General features: G+C 38.4%; 1 protein-coding gene and 1 pseudogene across 1 annotated transcript; one reads left to right on the top strand and one right to left on the bottom strand.

Annotated features, from left to right (window-relative positions):
- The first annotated feature begins 3,899 nt into the window (after positions 1 to 3,899).
- On the top strand, positions 3,900 to 4,358 carry LOC109211220. The gene has a single exon (XM_019374724.1). The coding sequence runs from the start codon at positions 3,900 to 3,902 to the stop codon at positions 4,356 to 4,358; it is 459 nt and encodes a 152-aa protein (XP_019230269.1).
- A 10,376-nt stretch (positions 4,359 to 14,734) lies between these two features.
- On the bottom strand, positions 14,735 to 19,555 carry LOC109211222 (annotated as a pseudogene).
- Positions 19,556 to 19,850: the final 295 nt, after the last annotated feature.

The raw sequence follows: 19,850 nt of genomic DNA, 5'->3' as shown, positions 1-19,850 counted from the left end.
GGCTCGGTAAAAAAACGTACCCAGCCATCATAAGGCTCGGTAGTATCGTACCCGGACACGTGGAGCTCGGTAAAACCCAACTGATCAGTGGTTGCACAATAGGTGTCGTACCCGGCCGACTATAGCTTGGCTCGGTAGAGTAAAATAGATACATATATATAGTGCATGCTCGACTCATGGAATCACGTTCTAAACCTTTCGGACGTAAGGTCGGTATCCTCTGTACACGTTATTAGGACTAACTCATATGAACCTTATAAGAATCAGGAAGTACCAACAACATTGATAATATAAGAATAAGAGAAGCAACATTAACATCAATCGTTCCATAAGAGGGGAAACAATGTAAGTACTGCTAGCTTCTAAGAGTAGAGTATCTTTGGAAGCTTGTTCATTACATTATGTAAAATCGGAGTCGTGCAAAAGAAGGAAAGGGATAGCTTCACATACCTTGTATATACTGCCCCAATCTCAAGCTATGCAATTGTCACAACTCCTTAGTCTACAATAAGAGAAACGATACTATCGTTATCATTTAAGCGTCATAACTATTATGTATCGACCACAACCTATTTTAGGATGAAATGGACAGCACCTCCCCTATATATATGACTTCACACAATTCAAAACAATCACCAAACAACATCAATAATAATCATATTGAGCCTCCCAAAACAGTCCACGCACAACCTAATCACTTCATACATACGACGGCCACCGTAGTCGTGTCAAACGACCCGAAAATGTTACGAAGAACTACCAGCCCACAACCCTAGATCGATATGGTATTTCTCCAAACCCTTCCTCCTCCAAAACTCCACAAAATAGTAGTAAAACACGCAGCCCAACAGCAACACAAAACAGTCCACAAAACAGTCCGCTACAAGTGAATAACTCGAACTCACGGCTTCCGATCACCGTCCCGTGAGTTCTTACATGTATAGAACGAATTACCATGAATTCACAGTAGAAAAAATATATGAAAGAGAGCAGTAAACTTACCTTACTTGTTGGATAACTCAGCCCTTCCCTTGGTTCTTCAAACTCTAGGTTTTACCCCCAATTAGAACTTGAAAGAGAGGGAAAATCGATTAGGGTTTGTGTCGGATTTTTGGGGAGGAGTTGTAGGGGTTCAATTTGGTTTTGAAGGTATGAAATATTGGTGAAATAACTGATTTTATAATCCCTTAAAAGTCCTCTCTTGGCCGATTTTGGGGCTTTTAATTTTGTCCTCTCATTTTTGCAAGTAGATGATGCACCTACTTGTCACCTACCAATCTGCGCGGGCTTGCAAAAATATGAATATCTCTATACTCCCAGATCGTATTGACAAACGGTTTAATGCGTTGGAAACTAGACCCATAGATCTTTAATTTGGTGGGTAGATCAACCCGTAATTCCTTGTAAATTGGGAGAAAAGCTTAGAAAAATTTGACCTAATGTTTAAGTAAAATTATGAACCTAAGTTGCGACAACTTTCGTCGACTTTTGTTTCATAACTCGTTTGACTTCAAGACTTATGATACGGATATTATATGATTCAAATAACTTAAAACATGACCTATTGAGTGTATTAAGCACCTTTAGGTTTACCCGAAAATACGAGTTACAACATCCTTGATTCATTTAACTTCTAATACTTGTTAATCACCCTTATACACCCTTGTATCACTTAAGACCAATAGGATTAACTTCTTATCATCTAAAAGATAATTCCTTCTTGGATTTATGTTAACTAACATATGGCATGAACTAACACGTGTGGATATGGGTTGTAACAATCCGATCACATATAAAACCGATAAATAACGCAATAAGAAGCAGAAATGGGAAAAACGGAGTGGTAACTCATGAAACGACCGGCCGGGTCGTGACAGGTTCTTTTAATATAAAAATTTTAGGATTATGTTATGATATATTTTAAGTACAAAATCAAGTGAAGAACTGGGCAGACACATCCATTTGATCTCAAATATAAAATTATCACAAGTTGCAGACGAACTGGTAAGTTTTTATTTTATTTTAATTGAAGTTGAAAGGGGCGTGATTCCTCTCTTTTTATTATGTTTGAAAGGGTGTGATTCCTTTATTTTCTTGAATACAGAAGGGGTGTGATTCCCCTAGTTTCTTATGAATTTTGAAAGGGTGTGATTCACTTATTTTATTGAATGTAGAAGGGGTGTGATTCCTCTAGTTTATTATGAATTTAAAAGGGTATGATTCCCTTAGTTTTATTATGAATTTGTATTTTGATGATGAGTGATATTTGAATTTGTAGGAACACTTATCCTTTAACATCAAAATGGATAAATTTTTGATCGGGTCAAACATTGGCCAATCAAGTTCCAATTGTAGTAGACGGCCTTCTGTTAGTTCGAATATAGCTCCTGAAATCCAAAGAGGGACAATCTTATCCCCTCCTTCAAATATTGATAGTGTTCTTGAGTTAGGATCTCCCAATCCTAATCCTAAAGAAAGAATACCGATTTTTCAGTATGCCCCTAATATTCGAGATGAAGTGAGAAGACATTATATTCAAAAAGGGGCTTGTCAACCGAGTGGTCATGCTTTCCCTAAAACTAAATTTGGGAACAAAATGCATCAAATTAATCTCGATTGGTTTAAGGGCCCATATTCTCAATGGTTGGAATATAGAATAAAAGGTGATGTGTTTTGTGCTGTTATTTGTTTAAGAATGAACATGAAAGTCGCGGTAATGCGGGGGATGCATTTACAAAAGATGGTTTTAAGGGTTGGAACAAGGGTATGGAAAGATTTAGAATGAATGTCGGGGAAGTAAATAGTATCCATCACAAATATTTTAATAGGATGCAAGATTTGATAAATCAAGAACAATCGATTCAATCTTCTTTTCACAAGCAAAGTGAGAAAGCAAAAAATGATCATCGAATACGCTTAAATGCCTCGGTTGATGTGGTAAGATTTCTCTTAAGAAATGGATTGTCATTTCGTGGTCATGATGAATGTGAAGATTCCGAATACAAAGGTCTTTTTCTTGAACTTTTGGAATTTCAAGGGAATAAGCATTCGGACGTGGGAAAGGTAATATTACATAAAGCTCCAAAAAATGATATGATGATTTGTCCAACAATTCAAAAAGATATTGTGGATGCTTGTGCTAAAGAAACAATTAAAGCTATTATCAAAGATTTGGATGATGATTTTTTTGGGATATTGATCGATGAATCAAAGGACATCTCACATAAAGAGCATATGGCCCTAGTCATACGATATGTTAACAAAAGAGGGGAGGTGATTGAGAGCTTTTTGGGTACTGTCCATGTGAATGATACATCTGCACCATCATTATAGAAAACAATTTATGATTTGCTTTTGGATCACTCGTTAAACTCATCCAAGTTACGTGGACAAGGTTACGACGAAGCTAGTAATATGCAAGGAAGAATAAATGGCCTAAAGTCTTTGATTTTACAAGATGTTCCATCCACATATTGTGTTCATTGTTTTGCCCATCAATTGCAATTGACACTTGTAGCTCTTTCTAAAAAGCATCCTGATGTGAATAATTTTTTTGATGTTGTCACTAACGCATTGAATACTATTGGAGCATCTTTTAAATGCAGGGAATTACATCGACAACACCAAGTAGAGAAGTTGGAAGAATTACTTAAATCTGGAGAAATACTTACCGGGCAAGGATGAATCAAGAACGTGGCCTCCAACGACCGGGTGATACTCGTTGGGATTCACATTTTAAGACGTTGGAAAATTTCTTGATTATATTTTCTTTGATTGTTAATGTGTTTAAAGATATGCAACAAGATAATCTTCTTTCTCTTGATAGATTTGCAGCAAAAAATTTTTTGGGTAATATTCAAGAATTTGAATTTGTGTTTTTATTGCACTTGATGTTCAAGATGTTGCTTCTTACAAATGAATTGAACAAAGCTTTACAAAAGAAAGATCGAGAAATAGTCAATGTGAGGTTGCTTGAACTTACAAAGATAAGATTGCAAACTATGAGAGAAAGTGAATTGGAGTCTTTGATGAATGAAGTTTACTCGTTTTGTGGTAAACATGATATTATGATTCCCGAAATGGATGAAGACTATCCAAGATCGAAACGAAAGAGGTCCGGAGTTTCATATTCACATCACTTTAGTGTGGGGGTATTTTATGCAGTTATTGATTTGCAACTTCATAAGCTAAATAGTCATTTTGATGTAGTGACTAGTGACTTACTCCTTGGTATGGCTTGTTTGAATCTAGTTGATTCATTTGCTAATCTTGAAAAAGACAGAATAAAGAAGTTGGCCGAGTATTATCCAAGTGAGTTTGATGACAACAAGTTTCGAGATCTGAGCTTTCAGCTTTGATAGTTTCATTGTCTATGCTCGAATGCCTGATAGCAAATTTATCAACTTGAAGGGAATGAAGGATCTTGCTATAGTGATGGCGGAGACGAAATTGGATCAAACTTGGTGTCATATTTATTTACTTGTGAAATTGACTTTGATTCTACATATTGCTACTGCAATCGTGGAGAGAGCATTCTCCTCAATGAAGCTCATAAAAAATGATGTACGTAATAGCATTAGTGAAGAGTTTTTGAATGGTTGTTTAGTTTGCAATATAGAGCGTAAGATATTTGCAACTGTAAGTAATGATGCTATTATTGATTGTTTTCAAAGTATAAAAACTCATCGAGTACAATTATAAATTGATAATATTTCTTTTGTGATAATGAAACTAATTATCTTTTATTTGCAAAATTGTTGTGATTGTATAATTTTATATGATTAAACTAAATGTTTATGTTAAAAGTAATGGTGCACCCCTCGTCCCGAATTTCTAGATCAGCCTCTGAAGCTGAAAAATTCTAAGCCTAACTTTAAACATTTATGTTCGAAGTTGGGATCTTTCAAACCTAACTTCAGTCATTTATGTCCGAAGTTGAGAATTTTCAAGCCTAACTTCATATATTTAGGTATGAAGTTGAGAACTTCCCAGCCTTCAGGCGTCCTAAATGTTTGATCGAAAATGAATAATGTATACTTAAAAGAATTTTAATGTAAGATAAGAAGTAAAAGAAAATTTTAGACCGGTAATAAGTTCAAGTTTTCATGTTAAAAAACGGAAAAGAAGAAATGAAGTACACCATTAAAAATGGAGTGACGTCTCGTCTCAACAAAGCATAAAGGGAGGAAGAACATATGCACTTAAACTATATTTCTTTAAGTTCATATTTTCAAGTCTTGTCTGAAGTTTATGTCCATTAATAAAAAAATAAAACACAAATACCTTATCGTACTGCTATACAAAGAATAGATATAAAAGAAACTCAATTGTACTACACTATGAAAGAAGACTCTTTTTCTTGTTTAAGTTAAGGGTATTTTTGTCCAAATATTATTAATTTACTATCAAATGGGTAGCAGTTAAATAATTTGTAAAATAGGTCCGGATAAAATTAGAGTATACGTTAAAAGATGAAATAAAAATAGGGTATCTCTCCACTTTCCTCGCTAGAATTGGGTAATTAGCATCGAATAATCATCCACATCATAGTTCAATCATAGGGCTTTCGAGGTGTTGGGAAATATTATAGGTTGAGTCGGCGCATTAATTTATCCTATATCTAAAACTCTAATAATAGCATATATATATATATAAACATCAAAAGATCAAATTAAAAAATCGCATTTACCGTTAAATACTACACGCGCTAAATGGGTGGGTCACCACAGTCACCAAAAACAACGTAACGCAATTGGCTGAACATCTATTGGCGGGAGTAAACTAATAAAGGGTGTCATGTTCCATCCAGTCTTCCAACTTCAACAAAGAAGCAATACCACAAAAGTGTTTGACGTAAGGCTGGAGCAAGGAAATTGGCTGAAGAAAGTAGTTGAATTAATCAAATGAAGCCAGTCGTCAAGGCATGGACTCCACCAGATTCGCCCTGGTATATATCCTTCCGCCTCCTCGAGGGCTTTCAGTACTACCACTGCGATTGCAACTTGCCGAGGGGCATAAACTTTAGCAACATGTCCGACATTGTCACCATCAAGATTGATGACCAGACGGGTTCGGTTAATTTCATGTGTGAATGCCCTCGTATGCTATTCTTATCCGTCTTTCACCTTCTTCTGTTTCTATGTATTTTTTATTGAATCACGGTGATCCAAGCTCCATTGGGGATACAGGTACCAATAACATACATGGTCTAGTTAATTTCTGCTTTCCTTCAGATATTTGCATATTTCCTTAATTTTTATGGTCCTTTGTATGTATTTTCATGTAGTTGCTACATCTGTGACCGAAGAAGGTGTGAGATTCTCCGCAAGAGGTGCCATTGGTACAGCACGTATTCTTTGCAGGCAGAATACTTCAGCGTCACGATCCAATTCCCGCTATAGATCGTGATGGCGCCCAACATCGCCATTAGGCAAGTCAACGGTGAACTATCAACTCAGTTACTCATCAATAAAATAAGAAATAGTAGATAATGGAATTCTTTAACAAAATATCATCAGTTAAAAAAAAATCCCAAGTGCCACATGCCATCTCAACAAATAAGAACCATCAAGTAAGTATCCGATCTCAGGTCCTAAAGAGAATATCATGTAATTTTCAAGTTCAATTAAGAGGGTAATCTCGTGGGTTTACGGACTCCTAGCGATTTTATGCATGAATTATGTCGAGGTCGTTCGGCCCAATCCATATAGTTGTGTACATACACTGCCAAGGTCGTATGACCCGATCCATGGATGCATCTCATATATATATATATATATATATATATATATATATATATATATATATATATATATATGTCAAGGCGTTCAGCCTGATCCCCAGGAAGAGAAGAAACTTATAGAATTACGGGATACGTGTTTGCAACATAAAAACAGGAACATAAAGTAATCATGACTTTCACCAATTCGAATATCTCGCCAAACAGCTCAAGGTGATAAGGTTCGATCTAACATGATCTCTAATCACATTTGAGAAGTGGAAGAAATGAGCTAAAACTCGAAATAAATTGAAGTCAACCCAGGCCTTTCCTCTTCGCGATCACGGAAATCACCTCACGGTCGCAAAGGCCAAACCAACTTGCCCTAGAATTCCTTCTACGTGAATGAGAGCTCCACCTCGGGATCACAATTCACAGTCATCCAAACCTTCGCGATTGCATGCCACACATCGTGAACGTGAAGGTATAAACTCCCAACCTCAGCACTTCCTCATACGCGAGCACGGCAGGCCTCACGCGATCGGGTAGAACAACTCTCCCACAACAGTCCAGCCTCAACAACCCTACGCGTTCACAACTTCACCCACGCGAACGCGAAGAACCTCCTGCTAAAGCTTCGCGATCGCGAGACACCTTCTGCGATCGCGTTGAACAAAGTCTCCACCATTCCACTTTACTCTTCGCGATCACGACCCTTCTTCCGCGATCGCGATGCATACCAAACACACCAGAAACCAGCAGCTGCAACACATAGAGAAATAGTCTAAAACCATCACGAAGCACACCCGAGGCCCCGGGACTCTGTCCAATCACACCAACAAGTCCTAATACCTTATTCAAACTTATCCAAACTCTGAAAACGCCACGAATAACATTAAAATCCCATATCGACTATCAAAATCTTTCTTTTATCTTTCGAACATTCAAACTTCACTAAACGCATCCGAATCATACTTAAACATTCCAGAACGATGCCAAACTTTATGTTTAAATCACGAATCACGATATGAACCTATTCCAAGGCTTGCAATCCCAAACGGACATCAATATCACCAAAGTCCACTTCAAATCAAACTTAGGAAATTCAAAAAATGCCAACTTTTCATAATGAGCGCTAAAATGCTCCCGGACCATCCAATACTCAACCCGAACATACGCCCAAGTCCAAAATTAACATACGAACCTATTGGAACCTTCAAATCCTGATTCTGAGGTCATTTACTCAAAAGTCAAATCTTAGTCAACTCTTCCAACTTAAAGCTTTCGAATTGAGAATTTTCCTTCCAAATAGACTCCGAACTTCCTGAAATTCAATTCTGAACACGTACAAGTCATAATACATGAAGTGAAGCTACTCAAGGCCTCAAACTCACTGAACGATGTGCTAGAGCTCAAAACGACCGGTCGGGTTGTTATATTCTCCCCCACTTAAACATACGTTCATCCTCGAACGTGCCAAGAACCACTCCGAAATTGCCCAAAATCACTGTTTGGCACCATGCGCACCTACCCATGCCACCACAATCCATATGAGCACATTAGCTAAAGACAGACTGAAGATCCTTCCTACTACCTTTGCCCACGAGCCTTAGAACCAAATTCCAACATCCGAAATTTTCTATAAGGTCTGATTCTAACATACGAACACCGTATCAATCTCAACACGCTGAACGCAAAACATGATCATCCACCCATGTTGCAATCATACATTGCACCGCATAATTTGGATTCATATACTAACATCCTCCAACCACAATAGTTACAGCTTCACGAACCCGATGCACATAGTATACCTCTTAACGGATATAAGTCTGGTTCCAACCCTCGCATTACTGCAACGATGAAAGACATGTGTATAAACTCATAACCACCAGCCAAATCAATAATTCATGGAGTCTCTCTGCTTGACAAGAACCATTGCCTCACTCTGAACTGATTAGTGACATTTTCACTTTAATATACCATACATATATTCGTTCGCATGGATTTCAAGCCCAATAACCTCGTCTCACCCAGTACAAGCTACTCGGGCAATAATCCACCTCAAACACCGTCTAAATATCATATAATGCCATCAACGCGCCAACAAGCTACAGCTCGAATATGATCCATACGAAAGAATGAACTCTAGCAAAGAACTACCCAGCCAACATAACGAATAGGACAACCAAACGAATACTACGTACCTATCTCAAAGGTGAGAAACAAAACACACAAGGTACGTACAAGGAACCGTACCAACATGATACAGCTACGGCGTGCAACCCGATCCAAACATCATACACGTGACGACGTGCCACCCGATCCACACCTAAAAATCAATAAGGAAATATTCGTCAAGCCATAACGCTCATACACACGATATGCCTGAATATTGACCACAACACGCCAAGTGCATAAATACAACTCTGGGGAGATGAATAGCATCATGCGCTACAAAACCCAAGCATGACTAAGGTACAATAAACAACCAGCATCTCAAGAGTCGTGATTAATAAAGCCGTCTCACAACCCATATGGCATAAAAGAGTAGCACCTGGAATAGATGACTCTAGGAATATCACCCACTACACCTAAACAATCGTCCAAAAGCAATGCTATGCTAACTAAGCATATCTGATCTGGTGTAAAATGTACATTCATATTAGGCCTACCAACGGACCTCGAGCCGATTCTGATCATCCCAAGATGGGCCAATAACCCTCCAAAGATCAACAATGTCCCTATTCATGACACATATGATCGACAATCAAATTTGGTACAACTTTTACAGTCTGCAACCAAAGGAGTAGAGTGTCTCTCAGACATAAACTCTCCAATCAACGACAATACCAGAATCTTCATACCTGATTTCAATCTTTACCACTTAAATGACTAACACGCCACACTTACACAATCATCCCATGGAAGTTACTCCCACAACCTACCACACCAAGTAGCAAAATCAGCACCTACCAATCATACTATTTCTGTAATGCCAATTAAGAATCCACAAACCAATACATAATGCCTCTTTTACAGAACACCATTCTCCGGCTACATTAAGATAGCGCCAGCATACTCTGAACATCTGAATTCTTCCCTCGCTCCTCCAAGCTCGTGACATTCTTATAAAAATTGAATCGGAACCTTGATCCTAAACTTTCAATTTTAATACCGCTTACTGCATTTATCATGCTGCTACGCGAGAGTATAAGAATTTCATCATAACTCCCAAACAACCAGTAGAGTAAACACTTCATCGGCTAGAATTCTTTCACTTAATTCACTTCCGAAGAATGATTGCAACACGCAACCAAATTCCATAACAGCAGAAAATGCAAACCTCAAGTTGTGGTCTAAACCGCCATAACTCTTCCGGAATCCATTTATGCATAACAAAGCCAACAGAATCAAATACCTCCAAATATTCCGAATTATCAACCACAATCGCACATTCGACCTCCTAACAGTTGTACAATCTTCTTCAAGCGATCCGAGCACACATCGCAGTACATGCCTCCCGCTGGGTAGAAAGTAGAACTCTTCGTAGGAACTTCATTAAAAAATCACGCAACTGCTAACCTTCTCACAGGAGATATCCCACCTGTGTAATTCCATCTCGACTTCTTCCAACGACATTGCCCTGGTTACAACTACCATGAAATCAGTAAACCCTCGTGAGCCCATGTCGTCCACCAGTTGTAAGCGCGCGTTCGTTTTCATTAACATCAACTGAAGATCCAGTGATGTATTCAAAACTTGAAGCCATATTACATCCCAAGCAAACTCCTTCGATCATATTCAAACTTCTGAAGCACTGAAGCCACCATCTCAAACGAAATACACAGACTTAGTCCCTTTCTCACCATGATCATAATCGCAACGAGCTTCCTCAAAGCATGTGGATATCCTACCACAAATCCATACGATACTCTAACAATCTCACTCCGAGTTAACCATCTTCCAAAGCAAACTACTCGAACTATGATGCTCATACTCGACTCGCTAGCAATTCAACCACTGCGAGACACCTCCCACCATGTCCTTCATCATCCTTCGTTGCCATAACACTGCCTCAAATCATAATCCATCTATGTAGCACCCGAATTAATAAAATGCCACCTACTCTAGTCCTCCTTAAGGATTATCTTCCTCGATTCATCAACACTGGAGAAACCGATCCGACCCTACAGCCGCAATACACTGTCATCTCCGATAACTGCTTCTTAGGTACCATTTCACAATGCCATGTCCCAGAGGCAAACAAATGAAGACCATCATACCGGCGAACCCCAATGCGCAAACAAGGACGACAACACCATAATACAAACAAGAATACTACCAAGTTCGGAGACATCAAATCTCACAGCTCAGTCAACCAAAACCTGAGCATCCGTAGCCCAAATGCCTCTCCAGTGCTGGAACAAATACCAAAAGTTCCCCATCATGAACCTAATAACCCTCCTTCTGAATCATTCATTACCGCGACACCTAAGCAAGCACCTTTCCATCACACTAACACTGTGTGATAATAATGCCTGATCACCACAATACGCTACGTATAAACTCGAAGCCATGGGCAACGCTAACAGTGAGTTGAAACGACAGAACGCCCTTCCACAAGGCGACGATAATAGTCCGCCCAAATACACATAGAGAAACACCCTGTACCACATCTGCAGCACCACTACAAACATCTAGTAAAAACTCCCAAAACCCGGTGACACAAGTGCATGAGCAACTACAAGGGAGTACAATAATAATACAACATTTATCTGGAATACAAGATAGACAGGATAAAGTAAACAAACATGATGAAGACTCTGTGTGCTGCGGATCGTGACATGAAATTGGCAACTGCGACTACGCGCCCAAATGACCATCAGAAATATACCTGCACAATGAGTGCAGAAGTGCAGCCTGAGTACGTAAATCAACGTGTACCCAATAAGTATCTAGCCTAATCCCAGAGAAGTAGTGACGAGAGGTCGACATCGACACTTACTAGTGGTCCAATAAATAAAATGCAGGAATTATAAGTAGGCATGAAATACAACAGGATCAATAAAATAAGAAACAGTAGATAACGGAATCCTTTAACAAAATATCTTTAGTTTAAAAAAATCCCCAAGGGCCACATGCCATCTCAACAAATAAGAACCATCAGGTACATATCCGATCTTGGTTCATAAAGAGAATATCATGTAATTTCCAAGTTCAATCAAGAGGGTTATCTCGTGGATTTTCGAACTCCTAGCGATAATTACGTCGAGGCCGTACGGCCCGATCCATGGATGCATCTTACATATACACACACACACACACACACACATTGTCGAGGCGTTCGGCCCAATCCCAAGGAAGAGAAGAAACTTATCGAATTACGGGCTATGTGTTTGTAACATAAAAACAGGAACGTAAAGTAATCATGACTTTCACCGACAATCAAATATCTCGCCAAATAGCTCGAGGTGATGAGGTTCGATCTAACATGATCTCTAATCACATTTTATTTATAAGTCTTAGCTAATTAAACGAATAAGTTGAGTATAGATAATACAAATATTGCATGATAAAGTCCTAAGTCTACCCTAACATAAGCATGATATTAGCCACGTACGGGCTCTCGTCACCTCATGCGTACGTGTCTCCCCACAACAAGTAGCTCATAACAAATACGACACATACAGGGTAGTTTCCCCCTTACAAGGTTAGACAGGAGACTTACCTCGCCCGAAGTTCCAAAACCGGCTCTAATGCCTCCCTAACACCTCATACCGATGCCCATCGATCCGAAACTAGTCAAACAACATGCAAACCAATCAAAATATACTCCAATACTCTTAATTAATCAATTTATAATAATTTCCAACTCCGCTCAAAAAGTCAACAAAGTCAACCCTTGGGCCCACGTGCCTGAATTCCAAATATTTTCGAAGATAAACATTACTCATGACATCACAATCTCAAATATATAATTTATTCTTTATTCCATGTCCAATTTCATGGTCAAAATCTTAAAATATCAAATTTTAGGTTTTCTTCCAAAATCCCACAATTTTTATAAATTTTCATGTTAAAATCCATGTATTTAACGCACAATAAGTGAAAATCACTTACCTTGCAATAGATGATGAAAATCTCCCCTTGAAAAGCTCCAAAAATCGACCAAACCATGTGAAATGTGGAAGAAATGAGCCAAAACCCAAAATAAAGTGAAGTCTACCAAGGCCTTTCCTATTCGCGATCGCAGAAATCACCTCGCGATCGCGAAGGCCAAACCAACTTGCCCCAGAATTCTAGCTCCACCTCGCGATCGCAATTCACAGTCATCCAAACCTTCGCGATCGCGTGCCAGCCGTGGCAAACGCGAAGGTATAAACTCCCAGCCTCAGAACTTCCTCATACGCGATCACATAGAACAACTCTCCCAGTCCAGCCTCAACAACCCTACGCGTTCGCGACTTCACCCAAGCGAACGTGAAGAACCTTTTGCTCAAGCTTCACGATCGCGAGACACCTTCCGCGTTCGCGTTGAACAAGGTCTCCCCCAGTCCACTTTACTCTTCGCTATCACGACTCTTCTTCCGCAATCGCAATGTATACCAAACAACACCAGAAACCAGCAGCTGCAACACATAGAGAAATGGTCTGAAACCATCCCGAAACACACCCGAGGCCCCCGGGACCCCGTCCAATCATACCAACAAGTCCCAATACCCTATTCAAACTTATCCAAAGGTTCGCAACGCCAAGGATAACATCAAAATCCCAAATCGACGATCAAAATCCTTCTTTTATCTTTCAGACATTCAAACTTCGCTGAATGCGTCGAGTCATACTTAAACATTCCGGAACGACGTCAAACTTTATGTACAAGTCACAAATCACGATACAAACACAGTCCAAGGCTCGAAATCTCAAACGGACATCAATAACACCAAGCCCACTTCAAGTCCACTTTAAATCAAACTTAGAAAATTCAAAATTCTTCAAGATGCCAACTTTCCACAATGAGCGCCGAAATGCTCCCGGATCATCCGATACTTAACCCGAACATACTCCCAAGTCCAAAATCATCATACGAACCAATTGGAACCTTCAAATCCCGATTCTAAGGTCCTTTACTCAAATGTCAAACATTGGTCAACTCTTCCAACTTAAAGCTTCCGAATTGAGAATTTTCCTTCCAGATCAACTCCAAACTTCCCGATATTCAATTTCGACCACACGCACTAGTCATAATACATGAAGTGAAGCTGCTCAATGCCTCAAACCGCCTAACGACACGCTAGAGCTCAAAACGACCGGTCTGGTCGTTACATTCAGTGGACAAGGTTTGTCTTCTCTTTCATATTTCAATGGACAAGGTTTCATTTAAACATTACATCAATTTCTACTCTTTGATCCTTTGGACAACTTATTTTGAAAGTTCTGATTATCTCTTCTTTCTGTAAGACACAAGTATTTTACATCAAAAGCATTCTTTTGTTATTAACTGTATTTCTGGTCCCGAAAGGTCCTTCTATGTTCACATTTCCTCGATCCTTTTTTTTTTTTTTTTAAATAAAACGCATGCTTTAGTTAATTTAGTTTCCAGACATATTCATTTCGAAGGTACATGATTCTACTACAGAAATCCACACCAGCAAAGGCTTATCTTAACTCACGTTTGGTTTCCAGTTGTTTTGTAGTAAGCTAGAGTTCAGATGCTCAATGACTAAAGGAACGCCACATGCATATTTGACAAGATTGAGTAGAACATGTAGTAGTACTTAACAAACTAAGACTTCCATGTGTAGGTTCGTAGTTAGCATAGTTCATTTAGCAACACACTGAAATGTCTGAGCATTTTGAGTTCAAGCAATTGTTGCTTTTGGTGGACTTCAGTACCAGCTAATCTTCTGCGTGACACATTTCAGATCGGCGACAAGAAGCATAGAGTCCATGCTAAAACATAGGGACATAAGAAACTTTAAAGACTTCACAAAAGTATGAACATTTCAATGCAGCTAAATCAAATCTGGATTTTACAAGTCATTTGCAGATCTGTAACTTTCAGTTCCTTTTATCTTAAAATTCAATAAGAATACTGTAGTATAACATATTGCGGTCTTAATTGTACAATATTTCCGGCAAAAATAAAGATCTTTCTCCCTATAACCTCATGCAGGGTAGAATGGATAGACAAATCATGTTACTTGTTACGATTTTCTATTATATGATATGATATATTGTGGCTCTTGGCTGATACAGATGGAAGCCCGTTTCCTGGAAAAATCCAAGATCCCATCAACAAGAGCATGATCTGACTTGCCTCTTGAAGGCTGAATCTCCCCTTGAACAACAATCAATTCTAATCACAAGTCACAGTGGAATTTCCATGTCCATAGTTCATTTACTGTGTTTCTTTACTTCACTATACAGTATGACCCCAAAAACTGTGAATGTATAGCCAAGCATCCCCGTTACTGATACCGGATTTCTAAATATTAAGATGGAGACAACAACAGCTACAGCTCCTTTTGCATTTCCCAGGACCTGTAAAGGCAAGAGAGCTTGTTAAAGAAAACAGCAACAACAGAAGAGATACATCTCTCCTCACTCAAACCACCCCAAAAAAAAATGTAAAGCAATATGCATCAAAAGGCTAATGAAAGAACAAAAGGAACACATAAAAATAGAGGGAACATACTATAAGTAGACTACAACTCGAGTTACTATAACCTATCTCCTCACCATAAATGAAAAACCTCTCCATCTCCAAAAGTGTAAGTGATTGTACAATAATGTCAAACCCTCTGCAAATCAACTTTCAACTCTTCCATCTATACCATAGTAATAGTAATGTCTACTTCCCAAGACAACATACTACATAACCACAAAAGCCAATACAAGCAACACGACAATATAACTTATGTTCCCCCAATTACTATTAACCAATAACCATTTTCGGCTTCGATCAAAGTCCAACATGGACATCCAGATTCGGAACGAAAACTATAATACTCTATTATAGTTTAGCCTTGGTGCCACTTCTTCATAACAAGCGATAAGATATCTATATTTTTAAACAGGATAAATAATTACAAACTGTATGCTTACACACATTATGGCTTCGCTTTCCAACATATCTCAACCCATAATTTGATGAATAATTCAAACTTTATTTGCTTAACCTATCCTATGTGCTAATCAAAGGGGATCATGCTCTTTCGTATGGGATCTATGTGCTAACCAGAGGGGCACGTCTTATTTGGTTCGTCTGTTCACCAAATAGCTGTTCAAATTAAAAGAAATCTCCTATGTATGGCTTTGAGCACATCTACGTATCTAATCCTCCCAAAGCTTCAAGTGAAACCTTGTACTTCTTACAACGTTCAATTGTTACTTAGCTATTTGTGTAACTCTCCAAAGTACAATTAAACAGCCTCATACAATTCATTGGTCTCCATGAGAATCAGGGAACATGAAAACTCCGTACAGTTGCACATATCCATAGAGTTAAAATGAACTACTCACACTAAGGTCCAGATCAGTCAACAAAAGTCAGAACATAGAGAATCAATCCATAATGTGTAGATTACAGATGGATGAGAATCAACACGAAATATCTGAAAAACATCATTAGCTGTAAAAGTTGATACTACCAGGCACCAGCAACTGTATAGTAGGAGATCCATACACTTTTTTTTATAACTGAGAAATCTCGAGGTCCAATGGCACAAGGTTCGAAACTCAGTTGATGATAGGCCTGCTCTCTATCCTTCTCCACTTGAATACCAGGCTTTTCTACAGCAGGGATCGGACCCGTGACGCGTGCCTAACCTATACATCATGCGATTCGTTCTTACCCGTAGACCAAAGACGGCCAGATCCATACACTTTCCAAGCATACTAAATCATCTCAAAAAAAAAAAACGGGGGGGGGGGGGGGGGGGTAAAAGCTTTCAAATGTAGACAAATCATCTTCCAGAACCTTTTTTCTCAAAAGTAAATGGAAAAGAATGAAACTCCTACCTCGAAAAGCAAATGACAAACTAAGACAGCTATATTTGATGAAGAGCAGGAAAAGCCAGGAAATTCAAATAAGTAAAATAGGATCTTCATATTTTGTACATACTTTGTGGACTTGATCAAGACATGAACACATCCAGACTATAGATAAAAGAACATTGGGATTTGTGATAACACCACTGATTTCTGAATTCAAATACAAGCACAACTCATCTCATCCGACAAGATCAAAGACTATAAAAATATGTAGGGAGTATCTTGAGTAGAGAATCAAGAAAGAATACCTGAAGTGTCAGAGCACTAGTGTGTTTAGTGACGAGAAAGTTGGTCAAGTTTACAAAATATGCAAGGGCTGAATTGAATAACAACAACCAGACGATTGTAATATCATCTCTTGCAAGTGCCAAAGTGATACCAACTACATTTTCTTCCATCATTAGTGTCGCGGGTAATAGAAGTACAACTGCTATAGGAGCCATGTAGAGTAGAAGGTTCATGGAATTCAGCTTCTCCCTTGATAAACAGAATATATTTCAGAATCCTATCCTATGTCCAAATGTGCAAAATTTGGCAACAGATTGACTGAAATATAGAACAGATAAATGCATGTAACCATTACCCTTCCGATGACAGCAAAATCCCTTGAAGCACAGATTTGAGTGCCCTAGCAGCTGTTGCACCAATACACATGATGAAACCAAATAAGTGAAAACTTGGCTCCCCCTAAAAAGAAATACAAATATGAATCAGAAGCAAGATGGATTTATTCCCACAGCATTGTACCACCAAAACTAATTGCCAACACAATTTCGTCATCTTGAGTATTAGTGAGCCCTTTCCATAGCCTAGCTTCACAGCTGTATCCTTTAACACAACTTGCACAAGCTTAAATATTGGGTTGTGATTGACAAATCTAATCTAAAACATAAATTTGTTCTTACCCAAATATTCAACTAAATCTGAAAGGAATAATACTCAAAGCATTTATCTTTAAAAAGTTCATTAATCTTAAAGCCGGCTATCCGATGGTTATAACGTAGACATGATTTATATCTTCACATAGCTCAAACACAATGGTCCTCTCTCTTAATACATCCTCCCAACAAAAAGGGTGGAAGGAGGGGGGCTACATTGCAAAAGAAATCATACAAATTTTAACTATTCCTTTTTTTTTTTTTTTTGGGTATCTAGACCAGTTAGCATGCATCTCCACTAATCCAATAGGTAAAATGTCTAGCCCATAAGCACAGGTTGTCAAGTTGATCCTTGCTCACAACAATTGTTGTAACTCAGATTCCAAGGATATACAAGGTTGTTACTCTCATGCCTCACTCACTAAGCTATCCCATCTAGGGATAAAAATCATAGCAGTTTCTTTAATAAATCATAAACTTGAACTCTAATTTTATTTTTTAACAATCGAGAAATCCCATAGGCCAGTGGCGCACGGTTTGCCTAACCCACACTTAACATGGGCGAAGCTACATTCCCTTAAGGGCCGAAAAATTACACCATAAATATAGGTAAAATGTCAGGTTTTAGACCACTGACTTCACGTGCTCTTACCACTAGACCAAAGCCATGAACTCTAATTGATTAAAAACAAATTAAGCTGACCCAATTCATTAGACATAATTCAAGCTAAGAGTTATACGAAATATGCATAAGAAAAATACATACCCCACTGGCAATGATAACGCCGGCGACAACAGGAGAGTAGCATAAGTCAACCAGGATTCCCTCCTCATTGTCATCAAATAGGCAAAAACAGCAGTAAAAAAAGGCGTAGTAGCACCAATAGCCTGATTGAATGAAACAGGCAAGTACCTAAGTGAAATATTGCCACTAACCACAGAGCCACAGAAGACGAGGCTCAAAGCAGAGATCTTCATAAACTGAACCCTAGATCTTATAGTCTGCATTGGAACAATTTTCATCCAAGCAATGGCTATGTAGCTGAATAAAGAGCAAGCAGTCATATGACACATTGTGAGGAAAATTGGGTATTTGAAACCATAATTGCTTAGCAAATACTTGTTCAGTAATAAAACCCCAATATTTGATGAATACCATGCTGCTACCAGCGACCAGCGCTATCGTGAAGAATTTGCCGGATGTTTTCATTATAAATTGATCCCAAATAATTCACCAAATTAAACCATAAAGCCTAAGACTATAAAAGAACGAAGAAGAGGTGAATTTTTGACATCAATGTATCCCACACAATTTCATAAATAACTAAAGGGGAAAAAAGATGTTTTTTGACAAGTACATTCGAAGAGAGGTAGGAAGCTAATAAAAACCGGAAAATGGTAAAAGAGGAGAGAGAAATAGGGTGGAGTTTGAGAACACGGTAGGCGGACGCAGAATTTGCAGAGAATACAAAAGAAATATTTACAAAAGAGAAAGGTAAACGCGAGCGAAACGCGTAGGCGAAGTGTTGCGTAGTAAAAACTAGTTTAGTTTTCGTGCTAGTAATTACATTAGACTTTCCAATAAATAAATTGTCCTAGTAGTAGGGGTGTCGATGGATATTTAAAAACTGATTAAACTGACGGAACCGAATCGTCCGAAGCTAATCGATGTTTAGGTTTCTTTTAATAAACAGAAAAGAGTCATATTTGTCCTTGTACTTTTCAAAAAGGGTTATATTTGTCCTTCGTTATACTTTTTTGATATATTTATCCTTATCGTTATACTTTAGGATCATATTTGTCCTTGTACTCTTCAAAAAGGGTTACATTTGTCCTTCGTTATACTTTTTTGACATATTTATCCTTACAGTTATACTTTAGGATCATATTTGCTCCTCATCCATTAAATCCCTATGTCCCACCTTTGTTTTCTTACATGGTGCCTATGTGGATTTTTTTTTCCTCCAATTTAAATATGGTCACCTATGTAAGATAATTTAACCCGCCCACCCAATTAAACCAGACCCACTAACAGAAATAAACCGAAATCTTAATTCCCAACCCCCCCCCCCCCTCCACTCGTCCATCTTTCTTCTCCGGATCAGCTCCATTCCGGATAGCAGCGGCGACCTATCAAATCAAGTCCGAGCGAGAAAAGTTTGGACAGTGAGTGAAGTGTTACCTCTAATTCATCCGAC

Source organism: Nicotiana attenuata, unplaced genomic scaffold (genome assembly GCF_001879085.1).
Source record: "Nicotiana attenuata strain UT unplaced genomic scaffold, NIATTr2, whole genome shotgun sequence".
In the NCBI taxonomy this organism is placed as follows: Eukaryota; Viridiplantae; Streptophyta; class Magnoliopsida; order Solanales; family Solanaceae; genus Nicotiana; species Nicotiana attenuata.
The sequence above is the reverse complement of the archived record's forward strand: the minus strand, read 5'-3'. Positions and strand labels throughout refer to the sequence as shown.

Bases quoted from the DNA above. Each gene is read 5' to 3' on its own strand.
- LOC109211220 (XM_019374724.1), top strand. From the start codon at position 3,900: ATGTTGCTTCTTACAAATGAATTGAACAAAGCTTTACAAAAGAAAGAT.